Source organism: Phacochoerus africanus, chromosome 6 (assembly GCF_016906955.1).
Source record: "Phacochoerus africanus isolate WHEZ1 chromosome 6, ROS_Pafr_v1, whole genome shotgun sequence".
Taxonomy (NCBI): Eukaryota; Metazoa; Chordata; class Mammalia; order Artiodactyla; family Suidae; genus Phacochoerus; species Phacochoerus africanus.
Window position 1 is genome coordinate 33041485 of NC_062549.1, and position 21657 is coordinate 33063141.

At 34.3% G+C, this 21657-nt stretch overlaps 1 protein-coding gene and 1 pseudogene across 37 annotated transcripts in view; one reads left to right on the forward strand and one right to left on the reverse strand.

Annotated features, from left to right (window-relative positions):
* Window positions 1-21657, reverse strand: part of RIMS2 (regulating synaptic membrane exocytosis 2) — a 621959-nt gene that overhangs the window by 195919 nt on the left and 404383 nt on the right. For 22 of the 37 annotated variants that reach the window (XM_047783448.1, XM_047783458.1, XM_047783453.1 and 19 more), the window contains 2 exons: window positions 6785-6964; window positions 5779-5888 (listed from right to left, as the gene is read on the reverse strand). In XM_047783448.1, coding sequence (XP_047639404.1) covers window positions 5779-5888; window positions 6785-6964 — 290 coding nt within the window. Of the gene's footprint in view, window positions 1-4950; window positions 4984-5778; window positions 5889-6784; window positions 6965-21657 lie in introns of all 37 variants that reach the window. The other 15 variants (XM_047783440.1, XM_047783454.1, XM_047783469.1 and 12 more) reach the window with 3 other exon arrangements.
* On the forward strand, window positions 18674-18966 carry LOC125130016 (ragulator complex protein LAMTOR5-like; annotated as a pseudogene).

Genomic DNA, 21657 nt, shown 5'->3' on the forward strand with positions numbered 1-21657 from the left:
TTCACTTTTGTTTTTATTTTGAAGACAATCTTTAATCTTATGAAAACAAAAAGTTAGGTCAAATGCAAACAATAAGCATTTTTTGTAATGTAATTTTAGCTGGCTTTAAAATCAGTCCTACTGTTTTTGACAGAACTTCGTTGTGGTGGGTTATAGAATTGAGTCATTGATAATTAAAGGAAAACTAAATCTAAGTATTAAAATCAATCGTCTTTTTTGCTTGCCTAGGCAATATAACTCATGTGTATAGACCTGTGAAAAATATACATACATTATAAATGTTTAATACAGCTGAATTCATAAATAAGTTCATTTTTATTTTTGAACAGTTCAATTTTAAGGTAATTTCTGGGGTTGAAAAATATGTATGTTGCGTTTTTCTAAATGCATGACTATCACTATTTTCCTTTATATGGCCAACAAAGCAAAGCTTTTTATTTTAATGTCATAAATTTCAATAGAATAGGATTATACCACAGTCCAATAATAAGGTAAGTACTTCAAAAATGAATTTTATATTCAGAAATATATTAAAAAGAGAAGACACTTTAAATGTTGGATATCTTAAATTCAAACTATATTTGTATTTATACTTCTTTAAGAAAGTTATATTCATGAATATCACAAATGTCAACAGTGAGAGTCTAAAATATAGAAAGGCACTATTAATGTCATATTAGACTTGCCTTTTTTCCCATTATTACGTGGGCTTGGTGTTTCTCCCTCATTGTCTTCATAACATTGAAAACAGACAAGAGTGATTAATAATTAAGGTCATTAACAACCCAAATAAAAGCCAAGCACACCACAAAAGATGACATCACACATCAGGGCAACAAATTCCATGCACAAAACATGATACTTCACATTAATGAACACAAGAGTAAATTATACCCTTACTATCCTATAAGAAAAATAATACAAGCAAAAGTAAAATAAGGAATCATGAGCCATTTTATAATAATTTAGGAAGATTATAGCTATGTTTTACAGCAGTTTTCATTTAATAACTAATGTAACTTACTAAGTTTATTTTAAGAATCAAGCACAGGCGACAAACTGGTTCAATAAATAGGCTACTTAATGAAGTCAAAAAATAATAGAAGTGATATTAACAATTGCTGAAGTCCCCAAACTCATGATATCCTTGATAATGACTTTACCACAGAAGTCAATTCATGAACAGCATGAAAGCCTCAGTATTTGTAAGGACTAGTGTGAAACATATAAGAATGCTCAAACAGGGAAGCATTAACTAGAGAGCTAAATTAAAATGAAATTCATTCATATAGGATTCCTTAAAAATGTTATTCCTATAGCATTTCAGGAAAATGGAAGGATGTGTGACATTCTAGTAGTGTATGAGATACTCAGAACAGAGATAGTTATACCTTTCCATAAATATGCATCTAGGAGTTCCCGTCGTGGCTCAGTGATTAAGGAATCCAACTAGGAACCACGAGGTTGTGGGTTCCATCCCTGGTCTTGCTCAGTGGGTTAAGGATCCTGCATTGCCGTGAGCTGTGGTATAGGTCACAGACATGGCTCAGATCCCATTTTGCTGTGGCTGTGGTATAGGCCGGTGGCTACACCTCTGATTAGACCCCTAGCCTGGGAATCTCCATGTGCCACGGGAGCGGTCCTAGAAAAGACAAAAACAAAAAAACACAAAAAAACAAAACCATATATATATATATACCTAAACTTGCCTTTGTTTTCATTACCAGATGTACTCTGATGATTTTTCTCATAACATTTGAAAATAGTTACTAATTATTAGTAATCACAGTAAGAGGTCTCTGTCTTAAACTACAAACACCATTGTAAGAATGCATCCAGAAAATTTTAGAAAAAATTTTAGAAACAAATTATAACAGTTTCTAAAAGTTTCAAGACCTAAAATTTTAGAATTCATATTCTGCTCTGTATTTACTCATAATTTACCTCTAAAAAGTCAAAATTGTTGAGAGAAGAGGCTAGGACTTCAACATGACTTGTATTCGGCATAACACATGGTAAAATACAGTGTTTTGGTAGATACTCAATAAACATTTTTGAGCAAATATATGAACTGAATGTAAACCAGGGTTAAAGAATAAGTATACATCTTAATCAGAGGCATTGCCTGTAACTTCAGTTTGATTGAAACAATATGGAGAATGTTTAAATTGGTATTAGACATTCTGATATATTTCTCCATTAATAAAATTAAGTAATAATTTTAATATTAGTACTAAAAAGCAATCCTTTATTCTGTGTTTATAAATTTGGAGCCTAAATTCTTACATGAAATAGAAAAGTCATACTTCTGAAACATATGATTAATATTTTAGGCACATGGACAGACCTGCCTTGACCTCTTCACCCTGCTTTTCTCCCCCCTGCTCTTCCACATGCCCCGTCTCTTCATTAACTTCTGTATTTGCACAAGTAAAAGTAAAGAAAAAGATAAGACCAGATATGTACATTTGTCACTTTTAAGTAAAACAAAAATTCAAATTATTCATGATATAATTAATGATTTTAAGGAGATGAACAGATAATTTTTAATGAGTCTCTGACATGTTATGGAAATAATTAAGTATACTGTTAACAAATTACCGCACTGTCTCCTTTTCTGATAGCTTTGATTAGGAAAAGAAACTGTGGCCTATAAATATTCGTAATATGTAATAACTGTAAAGCAGGCAAAATAGTTTGTCTATAAACTTGATATATTCTTAGAAAAATAATACTAGTTAACTTTTCTTTTAGAGAAACAAAAAATGATATTATAAACTCATTTTTATAAAATGCCAGTACATCAAAGTTAAGGGGAAATAATAATAATAATAATAATAATAATAATAATAATGCCTTACAGTTGTTTAGTACATTGTACTTTCACTATATTGTTCCTATTTTCTCTGATTCTCAGACAAAGATGACTAATACTGTACCACTATCAAGGCCAACATATATAAAGTTTTAAATTAATTTAATTAACAGACTAAAATATATTCCAAGTCAAAAGGAATTAAATTAGGACTTGCTCATTTTTCAGCTATTAAACAGGATTAGGAAATAAATCATTAATTTGATTCTAAAATAATGCCACTGAATTACAATGTCTGACAACTTTTTAAGAGGTAATCCAAATATAATTTGATTTATATCACTAATCAATAGTTTTAGGTTATGTACCTTTAACTTCAGTTAGAAGTTGAAGACTTCTAAAAGAGATACCTATATATCTCCTTTAAAGCTAAAGAAAATTACAGAATCTCATATTTACCAGAGTCTTCACATTAACATGTATGAAAACACTGCTAAAATCATCCATACTTTTAAGCAAAACAAAACAAACAAAACTCCCCAAATCCTTTCATTTTATACTGGAAAGGATAAGAGGTTTTGACTCTCCTCTCCTTTATTATAGAAATGAAAAGTCATAATTAGAAACATTAAAGGAAAACTATGGTTTTAACAGATTCTATAGGGCAAAAACCAGATAGTAAACAGAATGCTGACAAGTCTGTAAAAAACTTCCTTAATCCTGACTTTCAGTATCAGCTCTATGTCAGTTTTCTGCTACATTATTAGTACAAAGAATGGAGCAACTCATATCTCAAAGACTACTGCTACAGAGGATATTAAAACGGGATTTTGAAGACTATATTTCTGACATTATCCCAACAAATGATGCCAAAACTCTATCTTTAAAAATTGTAGAAAAAAAATAATTTAATGGGGAAATTAAAAAAAAAATTGTGGGGAGAGGAGACAAAAAATTCCATATGTATTAAAGAACTTTTCTTATGGACAGTATTTTTAAACTTATACACTCCCATCTTCATATAAATAATTGAAAACTACAGAAATGCTGCTAAAATATTTTTATCAGAAAGCAAAACAAAGCAAAACTAATCACAACATTGCTGAGTTGTTTAAAATCATATTTCATTGTACATAGTAAATAAAAAGGAGCACAAAATAGGAAATAATCATTCAACTACAACTAACAAGAACACAACTTGTTCTAAGTCATTTAAGGCCAAAAAGTATTGCTGCCCAAATGCAATGCACTTAAAAATGTGTTAAATTAAGTAATAAAAATATTAATTTTGCTATAAACATATATAGAATGACAAGATTATTTTAATGGTATCTTTTATACTATTTGAAATAGCTTTTCAATTTTTAAATAAATATATCATGTTCAACAAATATTTACTGAGGGTTTATAATGTGTCAGGCATTATTCTATGTGCTGGAGATTCATCAGTAAATAAAACAGTTAGTAATTCTTTAAAGTTACAAAGTCAGCTGCAGAATCCTCTAATCAGAAGAGGGATTGTTATTGTCCTGGTAAATGTCTAGCATTCCATGTATCATGACTCAAAATTTTCTCTTATGTAGAGTTGATAATAAAACTGTACATATTTAACTTTGATATACTATAAGCAGTCTTACTATGACATGAAAACAATGTAGGAAATACAAAGCACAATCACTATCTAAATCAACAACTTTCTTTTCTAGAAAGCCAAATTTAAGAATTAAAAGATCATCATAAATACAAAATAAAATATATGGTGATAAATATAACTAGATTAGGTATACATCCTCAATGACATAAACACAGACTGCAATTGATATTTTTGCTTAGAGTCCTGCATAAAACAGAATGCTGCTTAAAAAGCAAATTATTAAAAAGAGAAAAAACTACCTTGTGATTTAAAAGAAGTTAAATTCTTTGCATTCCTACTTAATTGAATCAAAGAAATTTAACTCTTTTGTATGTTTTCTATGAAAGTCAAATATTTTACCTGAATCACAAAACAAAATAATTTTAGTGTATATAAAAATCTATGAAATGGAGGGACATCAATTGCAGTTGGGTTTATTTTTGCTCACAGAGCCCCCCCAAAAGGCTGTCAGCACAAAACAAACCCTCCTTTATGTACAGACCTTCATAAGGTTCTATCTCCTTGACTCCATGGTCTAGGAAAAACAAAATAAAAATAAAACAAAAAAGGGAACCAAAGCACAGGGGTTAAAAACAACAGAAATTTCCAAAGGCACAGAATGCATCATCTACTAAAGAAAAGTTAAACGGTGACTTAAATATGTTTGTTTGCTTGTTTTGGCAAAGCACACCCAGTTACCAAATAAAGGGACCATTAAAAAAATGACATTAAAATTATTATATTCTATCATCCATGCTTTTAGAGGGCCTTTGAGAATTTATAGACGTCTGGGGATTATGTTCATTTGTGTATAAGCAAATAGTGCTTCTTATGCAAAATTTTGAAAGTATTAAAAATATCAGTACAACATGCATCTTTCTTTGAATATTCATGATTACCTTTTTCTGGTACTCCAGTTTTGAGAAGGATCATCATTGCTGTGCATCAGCTAACCAGTCCTTTGCAGTGTATGAAAATTGATTTGGCTAGTTACTAATAAACTTTACATAACTATCAATAATTACATATACTTAGTTGTAGCAAGGAAATATCCAAGTGCTTAACAGCATTGTCTTACTTTTTAAAACCTATTTATTAAAATTTGAAAAATGTGCAAGAGCAACGTTACTTTACCTCCCAATATTATACATTTTAAATGCAAAACATAATATTTGTAAATGTATTTATAAATATAATGACTAGCAAATGTAGCTACGGCATTCAATTAATGAAAGAAGAAAGCTAACACAAAGGTAGTAAAAAAAAAAACTTGATTCACCTTAGTGTCCATGTGTACTTCCTATATGACATAATTAGAAATAAAACTTACTTCTCTCCAATGTTCCTTTTGGAGGAAGTTGTGGGAGCTGTCGGCCCCTTCGTCCTGCCACAGGAGTACTTGATGGGCTTGTTTGGACAGACCCAGTACGAGGATGAGACCTATAAGATACATCATTAATATTCATTTTCAATAGAATGAGTTAAATACTTTTAATACATTTGGTTCACATGATGCTGTATAGTGCAATTTTAAAAGAGGTTTAGCTGCTGATAAAAGGTTAGGAAAGTAGGACAAAATATGGATATTGGAATGATTATCTGAATAGCAAAAGATGTTTATACTTTTGTGTAATATGCATACAAACACAGATACATGCACACAAAATCCTACAGCAAAATCCACAGAATTGTTAATGTAAATTCATATTCTATCCATATGAAAGCAAGAGAAGAATTCTGCAGCTCAAATGTAATGCTTGACATTTCTTTCTACCACATTTCAAACTCTTAACACTAACCTCCCTTCCTCAATCCTAAGAGATTTTTACTCAGGCTTATATTAAATATCCCTTTATTAGAAATTATCTCATGAAACGAAAAATAAAATCCTAAACAATTCAAAATTCAGCTAAATAAGATATTGGTTAATATATGATATTAGTATTGATAGAAAGAAACTAAAAATCTAATTTTATTTATTGTGACTATGACAACTATCCCAAAAGTAATGTCTAATGGCACAAACAATTTCTCATTCTGTAGGAGAAGAACATGACAGTTATGAGGTGCATTATGTGGGGATTTACCCAGGACTCCTGATAGATGAGAAATCACAGAACAAATGCAGTCAGGACAGTTAATAAACAAATTACAATGGTAGCCACACACTATTATATCCGCTGAATATAAGTAGTGTGTTTACACTGAAAAGGTTAGTGTTGATTGTTATTAGTGATCAGCCAAGGATGGTAAAAGAGACCATTTAGTTGCTGGGAAAATAAAATGGTGTGCTGGTGGGGCAAAGGGGAAGTTAGTCTGATTGATTTATCTTTCACCTCGATAAGGCAGGTGAAGGAGGGGCAGATCTTCCAGTCATTAATGAAGGCATCGACCTCATGAGGTTTGTATCAGGACGCTCAGTGGATCTGGAGCGGGTGGTGGTCCGCTCTAGGAGAGGCCGCTGTTCTGTTGATCTGGATCTGTGATATGGCTGTCTATCTGCTGCTTCACAATCCCTGAAATGTTAGTCAAAAAGCAGCTCAGTTGATCTTTAGTGCCCTTCTGCTATTTTGTTATGATGCATCAAACTGATTTTGAAAAAGGTCATTGTTTAAAATTACTGAGTATGGAAAAAAAATTTCTCTTCCCCAACATATTCTGAGCAAATTCTCACTAAACTCTGTAAGAATTTCTCAGGAACCAACATCTGTCTTTAATAGCAATTCCCAGTGAAGACCATAGGAGTTGCTCAGGTATAATAAAAACAAAACTCTGCTTTCCAAAATGAATTCCCTAAATGGAACATGTGAAACATGCGAAGTATTCTATTTGAAAAGAATTCAATGACTTCTCCTGACATTTTCAAAAGAGTAAAGAAAACCATAAAAGGACTAATTCTCAAGCCCCTGAGGCTGTTTATTAGCATACCCACTAAGATATAAAAAGGTCTTCAGTATAGTCACGGTATAGTGAACATTCAAATGACAGAATCAAAATTTTATGGGAAAATAGTACAACTCTGCAGTCTGTAGCCATAATTTAACATGGTCCACACACACACACACACACACACACAATCACTGTACAGAACACTGATTAACCAGTCAACCTATGACATCTATCTCAGTGCAGTTTAGTGATGTCAAACAATATGATTCAGAACAATTATTAACTACTTGGAATAATAATGGATCTGAAACAATGTGATTTATTTGACCACAAATAAATCCAATATCAAAACCTAATTCTTGTTGAAAGAAGTATACTTAAATTTAAGTAATCTATCAATATTGATTTTTGTGACCCTGTAGTCTGGCTGGCAAAATACTTTTACATCTAACACGTGATAAGTAAATATTTTCTAATAGCCCCACTATCTGTGAGACAACCCAAAAAACACTAGTGATGCCTCTAGAACTCCAAAGGAACATGTACTCCAAAGTAACTTCAAATGAAACTATTACCTGTGTAGCTGTAAGCACAGTAATAGAAATGCTTACATACATTAGATAATAAAGGAAGTGTTAGTCCTCCTCAAAACTAATGTATTAAGACTTTCATTTTACCTATAAGTTATTTCAATCTTATTTTTGATAATGAAAAATGCAAGCAATTAAAGAAAAATAAGAAAAGGGCAGTATTTCCCAAACGTAAACGGACATCAGATTAAATGACTTTAGGAACTGAAATCTCGATTTACTTTACAACATATCTTGTGAATGATTATTTCTTACACTTTAAATTCATAGGGTAAGATATAAGTCAAATAATTTTAAACTATTTTAAGTCCATATGTCATGATTGATTTTTAAGATAAGTTTAGTATTTTTTATGTGTATCAAGATATGTCCAAAAGGTGAGATTAAATGCAAATACATACATGATATTTAATTACTTGTCAAAGAGAGAAATGAAAAGGCAAGCTGATAGTAACAAATCATATTTCTATTTTTGTGCCTGAAAAACTATTTTAGAGAGAGCACTTATCTTTAGAAATAAATAAGATCAATAGCTTGTCAAATGTTTTTAGTGTATAATATCTTTGTATATCATCAACACAAGACATACCGAGAATCAAAGGGATATATATATATATATCTTAGATTCCTTAAAACCTATTTTTTGGAGAGTACCTATCTTTACATTATTTTCTAGTATCTTAAATTAATAATAAAATTATCCCATTATATAATATTCAGTAACAAAACTTTCTGGAATATCTATGACTATCCCAATAGAAAATTAGCCTAATATTTCACTTCTGCAAAATTTGGTTTATTCTGACTCATCACTTGCATGCGGAAAGTGAAATATTTAGATATACACTCTCACTTTTTTTTTTTTTGGTCTTTTTAGGGCCCAACCTGCGGCACATGGAGGTTCCCAGGCTAGGGTTCCACAGCAATGCGGGATCCGAGCCGCATCTGCGACCTACACCACAGCTCATGGCAACGCCAGATCCTTAACCCACTGAGCAAGGCCAGGGATCAAACCTTCAACCTCATGGTTCCTGGTTGGGTTCTTAACCACTGAGCCATGATGGAACTCCCACTCTCACTTATTTGACACTATATTTTTAATACTTGAAATATATAATCGTGAATGAGATCCAGAGAATTATTTCAAATGTGTTGCTATGTTCTATGTCCTTGAAGGATATTATTGTTTTTAAAGTAAACAGGTTACCCTTCTGCAAATATTCCTTAAAAAAAAAAACAAACCCTTAGTAAAAAAGCTGGTTGAATACTATAGTTAATGCTTTAAATTTAATTATATTTTACTCTCCATCTTCATAAATAATATGAATTATTTCTGCAGTGTGAAATGAAAATTGGCTAATAAGTGAAACACTAAAAAAAAACAAAACACAATAGAAGGTAGAAATTTAGTGAGATCACCCATCACAGTTAAGGGGTAGGGAAAGCTACCATATTTTAAACTTTGGTAACACAGGAGAAGGTCAAGATAGGCTTCTGCTCCCACAACTGGGTAAGAAGAGGTCTTACTAGGTGCAAATAAGATTATGGCTGAGAAAATTGAAAGCAACAATGCCTATTAAGTTTCATATAGAACGCTCAGTCTTACAGCAGATTGTTTAAGGAATTGAGATATAAAACTGACAACTTCCACCTAAATTCTTAGTGAGTTTTAATTTTAAAATGAAAACTAATTAATTTTGAATAGTAGCAACTGAGACATGGGAAATAATAGATAATCAACTGCAAGGCATAAAATATTTGAGCACCCACCTAGGTTTCTGAACTTGGGAGACTTTATTTCAATATAAATAGTTTCCTTAGTAACTCTACATTTTATTTTATTTTATTTTATTTTATTTTATTTTATTTTATTTTATTTTATTTTATTTTATTTTATTTTATTTTATTTTATGCCTTTTAAAACATTATTCTAAAAAGGGCAGATACAGGTTTCACAGGATTACCAAAAAGCAAGCCATACAAAACGTTAGGAAATATTCATCTATAATTTTTTTTTTTTTGGTCTTTTTGCCATTTCTTGGGCCACTCCTGGCAGCATATGGAGGCTCCCAGGCTAGGGGTTGAATCGGAGCTGTAGCCACCGGCCTACGCCAGAGCCACAGCAACACGGGATCCGAGCCACGTCTGCGACCCACACCACAGCTGATGGCAACGCCAGATCCTTAACCCACTAAGCAAGGGCAGGGACCGAACCCGCAACTTCATGGTTCCTAGTCGGATTCGCTAACCACTGACCCACAGTGGGAACTCCCAGAATACCATGGTTTAAATAAACACTATGTGTACAGATGAGAATATTTTTTTTATTCTGGTGAAAAATTGATTAATTTTCCTTGGGCATGATATCATGTTTTTGTTATAGAACATTTCTGTTCAGTTAAACATTAAATTCTGTAAGTTAGTTAAAAGAAAATGAGTTTATTCAAAAATAACAGCAATGGAGTTCTGGTCGTGGTGCAGTGGTTAACGAATCTGACTAGGAACCATGAGGTTGTGGGTTCTATCCCTACCCTTGCTCAGAGGGTTAATGATCCGGCGTTGCCGTGAGCTGTGGTGTAGGTCGCAGACGCGGCTCGGATCCTGCGTTGCTGTGGCTCTGGCTACAGCTCCGATTTGACCCCTAGCCTGGGAACCTCCATATGCTGTGGGAGCGGCCCAAGAAATGGCAAAAAGACAAAAAAAAAACAAAAAAAAACAAAATAACAGCAATATCTAGAATAACCAAGTTAATATCAATCTAACGCGAAAATGGTAATAACACATATATTGATGAGAGGAAGCAAGACATCTTTTAATGTAGAGAAACATATTACTATTATTCATAACACTATTTTATTATTGGAAAGAGAAATAAAGTGTTCTTATATCTATAGTAGTATTTTCTTAAAAATAGTCATTATTGGAAACAAGAAGATTATCCCCATTTTCCCAAGAAATTTAGGGACAAATAGAATATTTTATAATAAATAACATGTTGTATTATTAAACATGCACACACAGAAACATGTGAAATGTAAATGTCTTGAGGATAAGTTGAGTATTTTATTAAGTAGTTATAATTCTCATTATTAGTTAATTTTTACTTCAAAAACTGACAGAAACCAAACCACAAATAAGCAGGATTATTTACTCAGCAACAATTAATGTGCAGCAAATTAATACATCTTTAAAATATATATTTTCAAAGTCCTGAGAAATAATACAGTTATCACTTTCTATCTACAAAATTCTTATTTTGCTAATAAGTAGCTTTCATTTTCAGTGGATGTTGATCTTGTCAACTGTAAAAAAATTCAAATTATTTCACCAAGGTACTGGCTCTATGTTTTCCCTTCCCATCTATTCAAACATTCCATAAAATAACAAACTTTTTTTAAGGGCTGCAGCTGTTGTATATAGACGTTTCCGGGTTAAGTGTTAAATCTCAGCTGTAGCCTCTGGCCTCTGCCACAGCCACAGCAACACTAGATCTGAGCTGCACCATGACCTATGCCACTGAGCAAGGCCAGGGATCGAACTTGCATCCTCGTGGATACGAGTCAGGTTCTTAACCCACTGAGCTACAACAGGAACTCTGAAAATAATAAACATCTTAAAGATGAATCTTAAAGATGTATCTCTAAAGAACCAAATCATTCATTGTCATTGTCTGATATTAATAAATGTGATGAGGCATGGTACTCGTTCTAGAATATCTCAGCATCACGTTTGGCAGTTTCATTGGTCAACTTTGAACTATTCACTATCATCCCTTTTGTTTTGCTAGCTTTACATGGATAGTGGAAATTCCTCATGTATATTGCTGCCTGCTGCCCTTAGCTGCTACTTCATAATGTCAGTTCAAATCATATAGGGGTAGTAGTCAGAGAATGGATTACCCCCTTTCCAAACACACACACAGACACACACAGAACAAAAGGTGTGCACATTTTCAGGCATAAATACTATCTGCTTCAGTCACTAATGATGACATGATGTCTAATAGTAATTAAAAAATTACTAGAAACACCATAAGGCAATAAAAATATGGCCCACTGTCAAGAGACAAAGCAATCAAGAGAGCCAGACTCGGAGATGTCACAGATGTTGAGATTATCAGGCGGAGAATTTAAAATACTATATGACTGGTATGTTAAAGATTATATTAGAGATCTGGAATCAATATGGTGCAGGAGTAGGATGTGAAGTCCACCTTTTCCCAAAAACACATCAAAAAAAAAAAAAAAAAACAAAAACTGCATGTGGAACAATTCTCACAGAACATCTACCGAATGCTGACAGAAGACCTCAGACTTCTAAAAAAGGGCAAGAAAACCTCCACATAACTGGGTAGAACAAATGGAGGATAAAAAGAGAGAGAGAAGAGAAAAAAAGAAGTCAGGATAGGACCAGCACTACTAAGAGGGAGCTATGAAAGAGGAAAGGAATCCATACATAGGGGGGGCCTCCTGACTGGTGAAGGCACCAGCCAGTATAGAGGAGAGTCTCAAAGCCTTGGATGAAAGCACAGCACCTAGTCTGAGGAGGGCAAAGCAGAGAGAGCACTACATAGACAATCAGTACAATCATCCAGCACATTACAGCCAAAGACCCTCGAGTGGAGGCTGAGTGCTAAGGCTTCAGCTTTGGAGGTCAATTCCAGGAAGAAGACTAGGGTTGGCTGTGTGGAAACAATCTTAGGGAGCTAGGGAGTGGTATGCCTCGGCCTAGGGATGGCAGGAAGAAGCCTGGGCCTGTCAGAGAAGCAAGGTGCCAGTGTTGGGGAGTGCAAGAGGAGAGAGGTTTGACCACCATAGGCACTTATTTCTCTAGGCAGCTGGGCTTTCAGGCAGCAGGATAACTCTTGTGCATGCTACGGGGGTGGGTGAAAACTGCTGCAACCACCTTGGACTCCAGAGGGTCCAATTGAGGGTCCCATGACCAGGCACCACCTGCTGCCTCAGTAACCCCAGGTGTGACCACCATAGAGGGCCCTGCAACTGAGCACTGCCTATTGCCTCCACCTTCCTGGGAATGCATACATCCACTGTTGTATCTGACAAGGGTCTTGGGTACTGTTTCCAGCTCCTTGGGGGTCACTGCCACTGCTAAGAGCCCTGCAACCAGGTGCAGCCCACCACCCCCACCTCTCTGTGGGTTGCTACCACTGCCAAAGGCCCAGTGACCAGATGCCACCCACTGCCCCATCTCCCTGGAAGCACATGCAGACTGTGCACCTGCACACCCACTATCAAGCCTGCACACACTGGAGAGAGATAGTAAGCATCCAAACCATAAGGGTGTCCTCACACCAAAGAGTAGTAGACCCACACACGCTACCCAGGGACACCCCCACATAAAAATAGCCAGCCAAGACTACAGTAGATAATTTTTTCCCTAAATTCACAGAGAAAAAAAAATACATAGGCAAAATGAAGTTAAAAATATAGGAGAAGTCCTCTGAATGAGCAAATAAGGAAAAAGATCTTTACAGTCTGACAGACACAGTTCAAAAAGGAGATAATGAAAATATAAAAGCATTAAGAATGATTATTGACAGTAATGCAGATTACTTTAAAAAGAACTAGAAACAATACGGAGAAGCCAAGAAAAATTAGAAAATTAATTTGCCAAGACAAAAGCTAAAGGGATTGAACAGCACAGTGAGTAGTGCAGAGGAACAAATAAGTGACTTGGAAGACAGAATAATGGAAATCACCCAATCAGGACAGGAGACAGTAAGAAAAATGGGAAAAAGCAAGCAAGCAAGCAAGCAACATAAGAGATGTATAAGATAATAAAAAGCTTCCAATCTATACATAATAGGCATCCCAGAAAGGGAAGAAAGAGAAACGGAGATTGAAAATATATTTGAAAATATTATGACTAAAAATTTCCCAAATATAAAGAATGAAACAGATATCCAGACAGAGACGGCACAGAAGGTCCCTAACAAGATGAAACCATACAAACTTATACCAAGACATAATAAAAATGGCAAAAGTTAAAGGAAAGGAAACGATTCCAAAGTCAGTGGAAGAAAAACAAAGAGTTAATTACAAGGGAACTCCATAAGACATTGGCTTACTTCTCTACAGAATTGCTACAAGTGAGAAGAGAGTGATAATATATATTCAAACTTCTAAAAGGGAAAAATTTGGAACCCAGAATACTGTATCCAGCAAGACTATCATTTAAAATAGAAGGAGAAATAAGGAATTTATCAGACAAGGAAAAACTAAAATAATGCAGCAATACTAAAACTATCCTAAAAGAAATATTGAAAGATTTCCTCTAAATAGGAAAGTAAGAAAATACAGGATGGAGGAACTCACAATTGGAAAACAGTCACTTAAATAAGCCAGTATACAGATCAAAAGGGGAACAATACTTTGTGAAAGTGATGATAAACACAAAGAAGAGCAAAAGGATAAAAATGAAGGTGTAAAAAATGACATCAAAATCATAAAATGTGGGGAAGGAGAATAAGAAAATCAGACTTTTTAAAAATGCGTTTGAATCTATATAACTATTAATCTAAAGCAAGCAGACACAGGGATTGACAAATACCAAAACAAAAAACAAAACAAAAAAATAAAAGGAAATCATCAAACCACGAAAAGAAAAAGAAAGAAACAAAGGAGAAACAGAATCAACTGGAAAACAAGGTTTAAAATGGCAGTAAATACATATCAATAATTACCTTAAATATCAATGGACCGAATGCTCTAAGCAAAAGTCAGAGAGAGGCAAAATGGATGAAAAAACGAGTCTACAATATGCTGCCTACAAGAGATGCACCTTAGGGCAAGGTACAAGCACAGATTAAAAGTGACAGGATGGGAAAAGATATTTCATGGAAATGAAAATGACAGGAAAGTGGGAATCACAATGCTCATATTAGACAAAACAGACTTTAAGACAAAGCCATAAAGAAAGATAATGAAGGACACTGGTGAATGATAAAAGTATCAATTCAAAAAGAGGACTACCCTCATCAACACACAAAACAAATACTAATGGACATAAAAGGAGAAATTGTTGGGAATACAGTAATACTAGGAGAATTTAAAACCCCACTCACATCACTGGACAGATCTCCTAGACAGAAAATCAATTAGGCAACAGACATCCTAAATAACACAATAGATTTAACTGATATTTTCAGAATATTACATCCAAAAAAACCAGAATATACATTCTTTTCAAGTGCACATGTAACATTCCCTAGGATTGACCATGCACTGGGACACAAAACTAACCTCAACAGATTTAAAAGTATAGAAATTATTTCAAGCATTTTCACTGACCACAATGGCATGAAACTAGAAATCAACCACAGGAAAAACTGACTACATGGAAACCAAACAACATGCCATTAAAAAAACCAATGGGTCAATGAGGAAATCAAAAAGGAAATTAAAAATACCCCAAGACAAATAACAATAAAAACAAAACCATAAAAAAATCCATGGGATGCCAAAAAAGTGGTTCTTAGAGGGAAGTTCATAGTGATTCAGGCCTTCCTCAAAAACAAGAAAAATCTGAAATCAACAACTTAACTAACCACTAAAAAGAATCAGAAAAAGGAGAACAAAACAAAACAAACAAAAGAAGAACAAAAATAAAGTCAGCAGAACAAAGAAAAGCACAAAAACCAGAGAGGAAATCAATAAATTAGAGATTTTAAAAGCAATAGAAAAAAATCAATAAAACCAAGAGTTTGATCCTTTGAAGGGGAAAACAAAATTGACAAACTTTGTCAAATTTGTCAAATTGAGTCTTCTGACCATACTCACCAAGAAGAAAAGAGAGAGAGAGAACCTGAATAAACAAAATATGAAATGAACAAGGAGAAATCTCAGCTAGTATGGCAGAAATACAAAAAATTGAAAGAGAATGCTATGAACAATTACATTATCAACAAACTTGACAACCTAGAAGAAATGGACAACTTTCTAGGTACACACAGGCCACCAAAACTGAATCAAGAAGAAATAGATAATTTGAAGAGACCATTCGCTAAAAATGAAATTGAATATGTAATTTTAAAAAACTCCCTAAACAAACAAACAAACAAAACCCCAGGACCAGATGGCTTCATTGGCAAATTCTACCAAACATACAAAGAAGAACTTGTAGTTCCCATCATGGCGCAGCAGAAAGGAATCTGACCAGGAACTCTGAGGTTGCGGGTTCAATCCCTGGCCTTGCTCAGTGGATCAAGGATCCGGTGTTGCCGTGAGCTGTGGTATAGGTTGTAGATGCAGCTTGGATCCTGCATTGCTGTGGCTGTGGCATAGGCCAGCGTCTGTAGCTCCAAGTAGACCCCTAGCCTGGGAACCTCCATATGTTGCGGGAGTGGTTCTAAAAAGTAAAAAAACAAAAACAAAAGCCCCAAAAAAACAAAACAAAGAAGAACTTATACCAATCCTTCTTAAACTCTTCCAAAAGATCGAAGGAACACTCCCAAAGACATTCTGTGAAGCCACCATCACCCCAATACCAAAACCAGACAAAGATACCAACAAAAGAGAAAATCATAGGCCAATATCTTTGATGAATATAGAAGCAAAAATTCTCACCAAAATTTTAGCAAACCGAAACCAACAACACATAAAAAAAAATCTTACACCATGACTAAGTGGGATTCATCCCAATTTCACAAGGATGTTAAACATATGCAAAATCAATCAGTGCAATATATTTTATCAAAAGAAAAGTCAAAAAAACCACATGATCATCTCAACAGATGTGGAAAAGGCACTTGACAATATTCAACATCTATTCATGATAAAAACTCTTACCAAGTGGGTATAGAGACAACAGAGCTCAACATAATAAAAGTCATTTATGACAAACCTACAGCCAATATAATACTCAGTGGAGAAAAGCTGAGTCTTCACAGTAAAATCTGGAATAATACAAGAATGCCCACTCTCACCACTGCTATTCAACACAGTATTGGAAGGCCTAGCCAATGCAACCAGACAAACTAAAGAAATATAAGGTATACAAACTGGAAAAGAAGAGGTGAAATTGTCACTATACACAGATGACATGATACTATACAGAGAAAACCCTAAGGACTCCACACAAAACTACTCGAATTGATCAACAAATTCAGCAAAGTAGCAAGATACAAGATTAACATTCAGAAATCAGTTGCATTTCTGTATATTAACAATGAAATATTAGAAAGGGAATATAAAATATTCCTCTTAAAATCATATGCAAAAAATTAAATACCTAGTTATAAATCTCACCAAGGATGTGAAAGACTTACATGCTGAGAACTATAAAACATTAATCAAGGAAATTAAAGAAGATTCAAAGAAATGGAAACCTATCCCACGCTCCTGGATTAGAGGAATTAATATTGATAAAATGGCCATACTACCCAAAGCAATCAACAGATTTAACGTGATCCTTATCAAAATAGCCATGACATTTTTCACAGAACTACTACACATAATCCAAATATTTACACAAAACCATAAATGACCCAGAACTGCCAAAACAATCATGAGAGGAAATAAACCCAACAAAGCAGGAAGCATAACTCTCCCAGACTTTAGGCAATATTACAAAGCTATGATAATCAAGAAAGTGTGGTACTGGTACAAAAATAGACATACAGGATCAATGGAACAGAATAGGGAGCCCAGAAATAAACTCAGATACTTATGGTCAATTAACATTTGACAAAGGAGGCAAGACTATAAGATGGGGAAAAATTCATTCTAGTCTCTTCGGCAAGTGGTGCTGGGAGAACTGGACAGCTGCATCAATTAACTAGAACACACTCTTCACACCATGTGCAAAAATAAACTCGAAATGGCTTAAAGACTTAAACATAAGACATGACACCATTAAACTTCTAGAAGAGAACATGGGCAAAACGTTCTCTGACATACCATACAAATGTTTTCTTAGGTCAGTCTTCTAAGGCAATAGAAATAAAAACAAAAATAAACCAATGGGACCTAATCAAACTTACAAGCTTTAGCACAGCAAAGGAAAACATAAAAAACAAAACGAACCTATAGAATGGGAGAAAATACTTGTAAATGATTCAACAGACAAGGGCTTCATCTCTAAAATATACAAACAACTCATTCAACTCAACAACAAAAACCAGATATGGTACATCTATACAATGGAATACTACTCAGCCAAAAAAACGAATGAAATAATGTCATTCCCAGTAACATGGATGCAACTAGGGATTATCATATTAAGTGAAGTCATTCAGAAAGAGAAAGACAAATACCATATGATATCATTTATATGTGGAATCTAACATATTTCACAAATGAATCTATCTAAAAAACAAAAGCAGGATCACAGACATAGAGAACAGATTTGTGGTTGCCAAAGGGGTTGGGGAGGGAGTGGAAGGACTGGGAGTTTGGGGACAGTAGATGCAAACTATTACATTTAGAATGGATAGACTGTAAGGTTCTACTGTATAGCACAGGGAATTATATCCAATCTCCTGGGACAAACTATGATGTAAAATAATATAAAAAAAAGGAATGTAAAGAAAAATATGTATGGAGGAAGAATACAACATAAAAAAGAAAAAGACTATATTAGAAAAAATAGAGAACATCTCCTGCATGAAAAGCTAGAAAAAATATCAGCAGAGACAGAGATCATTAAAAAAAGAGTCAAATGGGATACCTGCAGTGAAGAAGAACGTGATGTGCTGCAGGGTCCTGGGCCTGGTGGACCGTGGGTGGGATGGAGGCAACTTTGAAGAAGAACTTGGAGGACAAAAGGAAGAATCCATACATTGATAGAGTCCTGTTCACAGATTCACAATGACTTTATCTGGACTGCCATGGAATCCAGTCAGGTGAGCATGCGGAGGTGAAACCTACTTTAGTCTAGCAAACAGCTGAACTAAGCTCTGATCCCAATGATATTCCTGTGGTGTGTCTAGAATTGGATAATGGGAATAACATTATCTAAAAAATGGCATCACGAGGGCATTGCACAAAATGGCCTGCTGTCGTCGCCTATCAGTTCTCTAGCAGCCTGACATTGGGACTAGAGTCTACCTATGTTAATTATCTTAAAGAGTTATTAAAGCTCCAGTAGTTAGGCCCCTTTTTGAACATGCATTGGACATTTTTCTACTAATTTTAGAGTGAAGTACTCTGACATTGTTTGGACTGAACTATTAATATATTAGTAAGAAAGATGATGTTTTGAAGCAGCGGGTCCAGGTCACTTTGTACACAGAATTTTGTAATGGTCAATAAATATGGTTGAAGGAAAAAAGAGAGTTAAATGGGGATGCCAGAAATAACAGAGAGTAGAATGTGGCAAGATGTTAGAAAAGTTGCTTCGAGTCAGTTTATAGAGAGCTTGAATGCTTAGTTAAGAGAGTTTAATCATTAATGAGAGTGACCAAAAGATTCTGAACCAAGGTAATTTTTAAATAACAAATTAGAAGATGAATTCAGCAGTAGTATGTGGAATGAATTAGAGTAGGAAAGGGCTGACATGTAGTAAAGGTTGGAAACAGAGAAGAAGGTCTAGATAACATAAATTACAATGTACAAAACATATAATACATATAAGATACTGAATCATAGAAAGAGAAATTTAAGATTAGAAGGAATCTCAGAAATTATATAATCTATCATCTCTCATTTTAGAAAAAAAGCAAACTAAGTCTCACAGAAACTTGTTGAAAGTCACAAAATTAAATGTTTTGAGCTGAATATTTTGAATTGAGTTCCATGGTTCTAAAACCTATTAACTTCTTTGACAGTAGGGATAGGTTTTTTTTCTCTATGTCATGTTTGAGAGTTAACTTCAGGTTTGGACTTAAATTTGTTAAGTCTTTCAAGAATATTCTCTTTTTTTGGGGGGGGTGATGCACCTGTGACATATGGAAGTTCCCAGGCTAGGGCTGAATCAGAGCTACCTCTGCCAGCCTACCCCAAAGCCACAGCAATGCCAGACCCAAGCCACATCTAAGACCTATTTGGCAGCTTGCAATGCTGGATTCTTAACCCACTGAGTGAGGCCTGGGATTGAATCCACATCCTCATGGATACTAGTCAGGTTCTTAACCCTCTGAGTGACAATAGGAACTTCCACAAGAATATTCTACAGATGTCAATCAGAGAATTAAAATAGTTTAAGAAGTCACAGTATTATATTAATAGTTCACTATTCATTGATTCGTTCATTCTTGCAACACTATTTGTTGCATACATATTATGCAGGAACTATACTAGGTATCAGAAGTTTTGGCCAAAGTCATAGAGATGACTGAATATGATTGAATTTGAATATGACTGAATATGACTATGATTGACACATGGTCAAGAAGCTGAGGACAAGAGAAATAGGAAAGAAGTAAAGGAAATGGAAGAATAATCATGGTCTAGAATGAGAATCAAGAGAATACTGCAGTAGAGAGGCTAAAAAAAAAGAAGCAATTAATAATGACAGATGCAAAGACATAACAAGGATAAATATGTATAAAAAGGTATAGCAAATTAATAACCATGCATAAAATCATTTAAAATAAAGTGCTAGAAGCAGAGGTCAAACTGTACATGGTTAAAGCTTAGGAGCTGATGAAGGAATAGAGAAAGTATGTGTAAAAACACATAGTCAAGTAACATGACCTAAGTAAGAGAGAAATTAATCACCTAAGGGAGCTTGAAAGCATGGCAGAATAGAACAAAGGTCTTATTTAGGAGATTTCAACAGTCTCCCTAACAACAATTTGAGGAAAAACAAAATTGTTAAAGTAAGAGAGTCTGAAATGCAAGAGAAACAAGAAATAATTAATGAAGCAACATTCCAGAGTAGTTAAGAAAGGTTACAGTCTGAAACACAAATAGACGATTATTTGTGATGGAGAAGAAAAATGCTTCTGATAGGAAAAGAGAAAATTGACAACAATGCAAAGACACTGGGGCAAAAAGGGGGGTAGCTCAGTGTGAATTACCTGGATTTGATCACACTCACTAAAGGCTCTCAGTACTACTTCACAGATGGAGAATCTACAAGGAAATATTCTATATTCAACACAGAAATCTCCACCCTCCTTTGACTCCACTAGTTTTGTCAGAACTCTTTCTCTAATTAGGGTCTTAGTCATGGCCAAAGATACCTTAAGAAAAGACCATTTACTGCCTCTCTTCAAATTCAACAGCATCTCCCAGCACTACTCTAGCCCCAGGTCAGACCCTTCCCAGAACATTAGTCCACTATGGCACCAAAATAACCCCCAGTTCTGGAACCAAAACAACTTAGTATAAATTTAGGATCTTTGAGGTAAATCACTTACATTTAAGTATCTTATCTCTATAATTCTTAGTATTATGTAAAGGGCAAGCCCAATTTCCCCAGGATATCTTCTTCTCTCTAAATTCTTCACCTCCTGTACTCTCTTTTGTACCATTTTAATCTTCTCTAATTATCTTAGCTATATTCTCAGGAATCTTTACCCGTTGTTAACTAACTTCCTTATGCCATCAGTCTTTCTGCAGAATGGTTTCTGCATATCCCTAACTTAAGCTTGCAGACTCCTCTTCCAGTGTAATTTTCATCTACAGAAGCTACTGATTCTTTTCACCTTTCTATCCATGGATTCAGGAGAGACTGGCTCCCTACAGACACTCTAGCCATTACTCCCTCACTTTAATGTACATGTCCTTATTTCCATTAAGCATGCCAATTAGTTGTAACATCTGTTA